At 71.0% G+C, this 1,096-nt stretch overlaps 1 protein-coding gene across 1 annotated transcript in view; it reads left to right on the top strand.

Annotated features, from left to right (window-relative positions):
• The window catches only part of LOC112954971 (tenascin-X-like), a 35,945-nt gene that overhangs the window by 30,675 nt on the left and 4,174 nt on the right, over window positions 1-1,096 (top strand). Inside the window, 1 exon segment of the mRNA XM_026048254.1 lies at window positions 748-844. Within this exon segment, the coding sequence (XP_025904039.1) occupies window positions 748-844 (97 nt within the window).

The following is a 1,096-nucleotide window of genomic DNA, read 5'->3' as shown; positions in this document are numbered from 1 at the left end:
ATAGAGGGGAATGGGGAGGCAATTGGGGTCCTATGGGGCAATTTGGGGGGTCAGAAGAAGTCCCTGGGGGGTGTCAGGGGGGCAATTAGGACCCCAGGCGGTCCCTGGGGGTCCCTGGGGGACAATTGGGGGGTCCCTAGAGCTCCCAAGGGGGCAATTGGGGACCCAGAGGGACAATTCAGGGGTTCCCTGGGGGTCCCCACAGGGTTTGGGGGATGCTGGGGATCCCAGGGGGTCCCCCTGGCGCCCAGTGGAGATCCCGGGGGGGTTGGGGGTCCCTGGGGTGCCCTGGAGGGTCCTTGGAGGGTCCCTGGTACCCAACGGGGGTCCCTGGGGGTCCCTAGGAGATTTGGGGGTCAAGGGAGGTCCCTGGGGTCCCTGAGGGTCCTGGGGGTCCCTGGGGGTTTGGGGGTCCCCTGTGAGTCCTTGGAGAGTCCCTGGTGCCCAATGGGGGTCCCTGGGGTCCCTAGGGGATTTGGGGGGTCCCTGGGGGTCCCTAGGAGATTTGGGGGTCCCTGGGGGTCCCTGGGGGTTTGGGGGTCCCCTGTGAGTCCTTGGAGAGTCCCTGGTGCCCAATGGGGGTCCCTGGGGTCCCTAGGAGATTTGGGGGGTCCCTGGGGGTCCCTAGGAGATTTGGGGCTCCCTGGGGTCCCTGGGGGTTTGGGGGTCCCTGGTGGCCCCTGGGGGTCCCTGGGGGGCCTCTGGGGGGCAGGGGGTGACCTGGGGGGTCCCCGTTTTCTCCCCCAGGTTTTCCAGCGGCGCATGGACGGCAGCACCGACTTCTGGCGGGGCTGGGACGACTACGCGCGGGGCTTCGGCAACGTCTCCGGCGAGTTCTGGCTCGGTGAGGCCGGCGGGAGGGCCCCGGCGTCCGGGGTGGGGGGGGACCCAGGTGCCCAGGGGGCCCCGGCGTCCGGGGAGGGCCCAGGTGTCCAGGAGGGGCCCCGGCATCCGGAGGCGGGGGGTCTCAGTTGTCCGGAGGGGGCCCGGAGTCCGGGGGAGTCACTCAGGGGGGATCCAGGTGTCCAGGAGGATCTGGGAGGGGCCCCGGCGTCCGGGTGGGCTCCAGTCCCAGGGAAGGGCCCCGGCGTCCGGG

This window comes from Nothoprocta perdicaria, unplaced genomic scaffold (assembly GCF_003342845.1).
Source record: "Nothoprocta perdicaria isolate Ctin4 unplaced genomic scaffold, notPer1 scaffold_524, whole genome shotgun sequence".
Classification (NCBI taxonomy): domain Eukaryota; kingdom Metazoa; phylum Chordata; class Aves; order Tinamiformes; family Tinamidae; genus Nothoprocta; species Nothoprocta perdicaria.
Note: the sequence above shows the minus strand (reverse complement) of the source record. Positions and strands in the feature narration are given on the sequence as shown.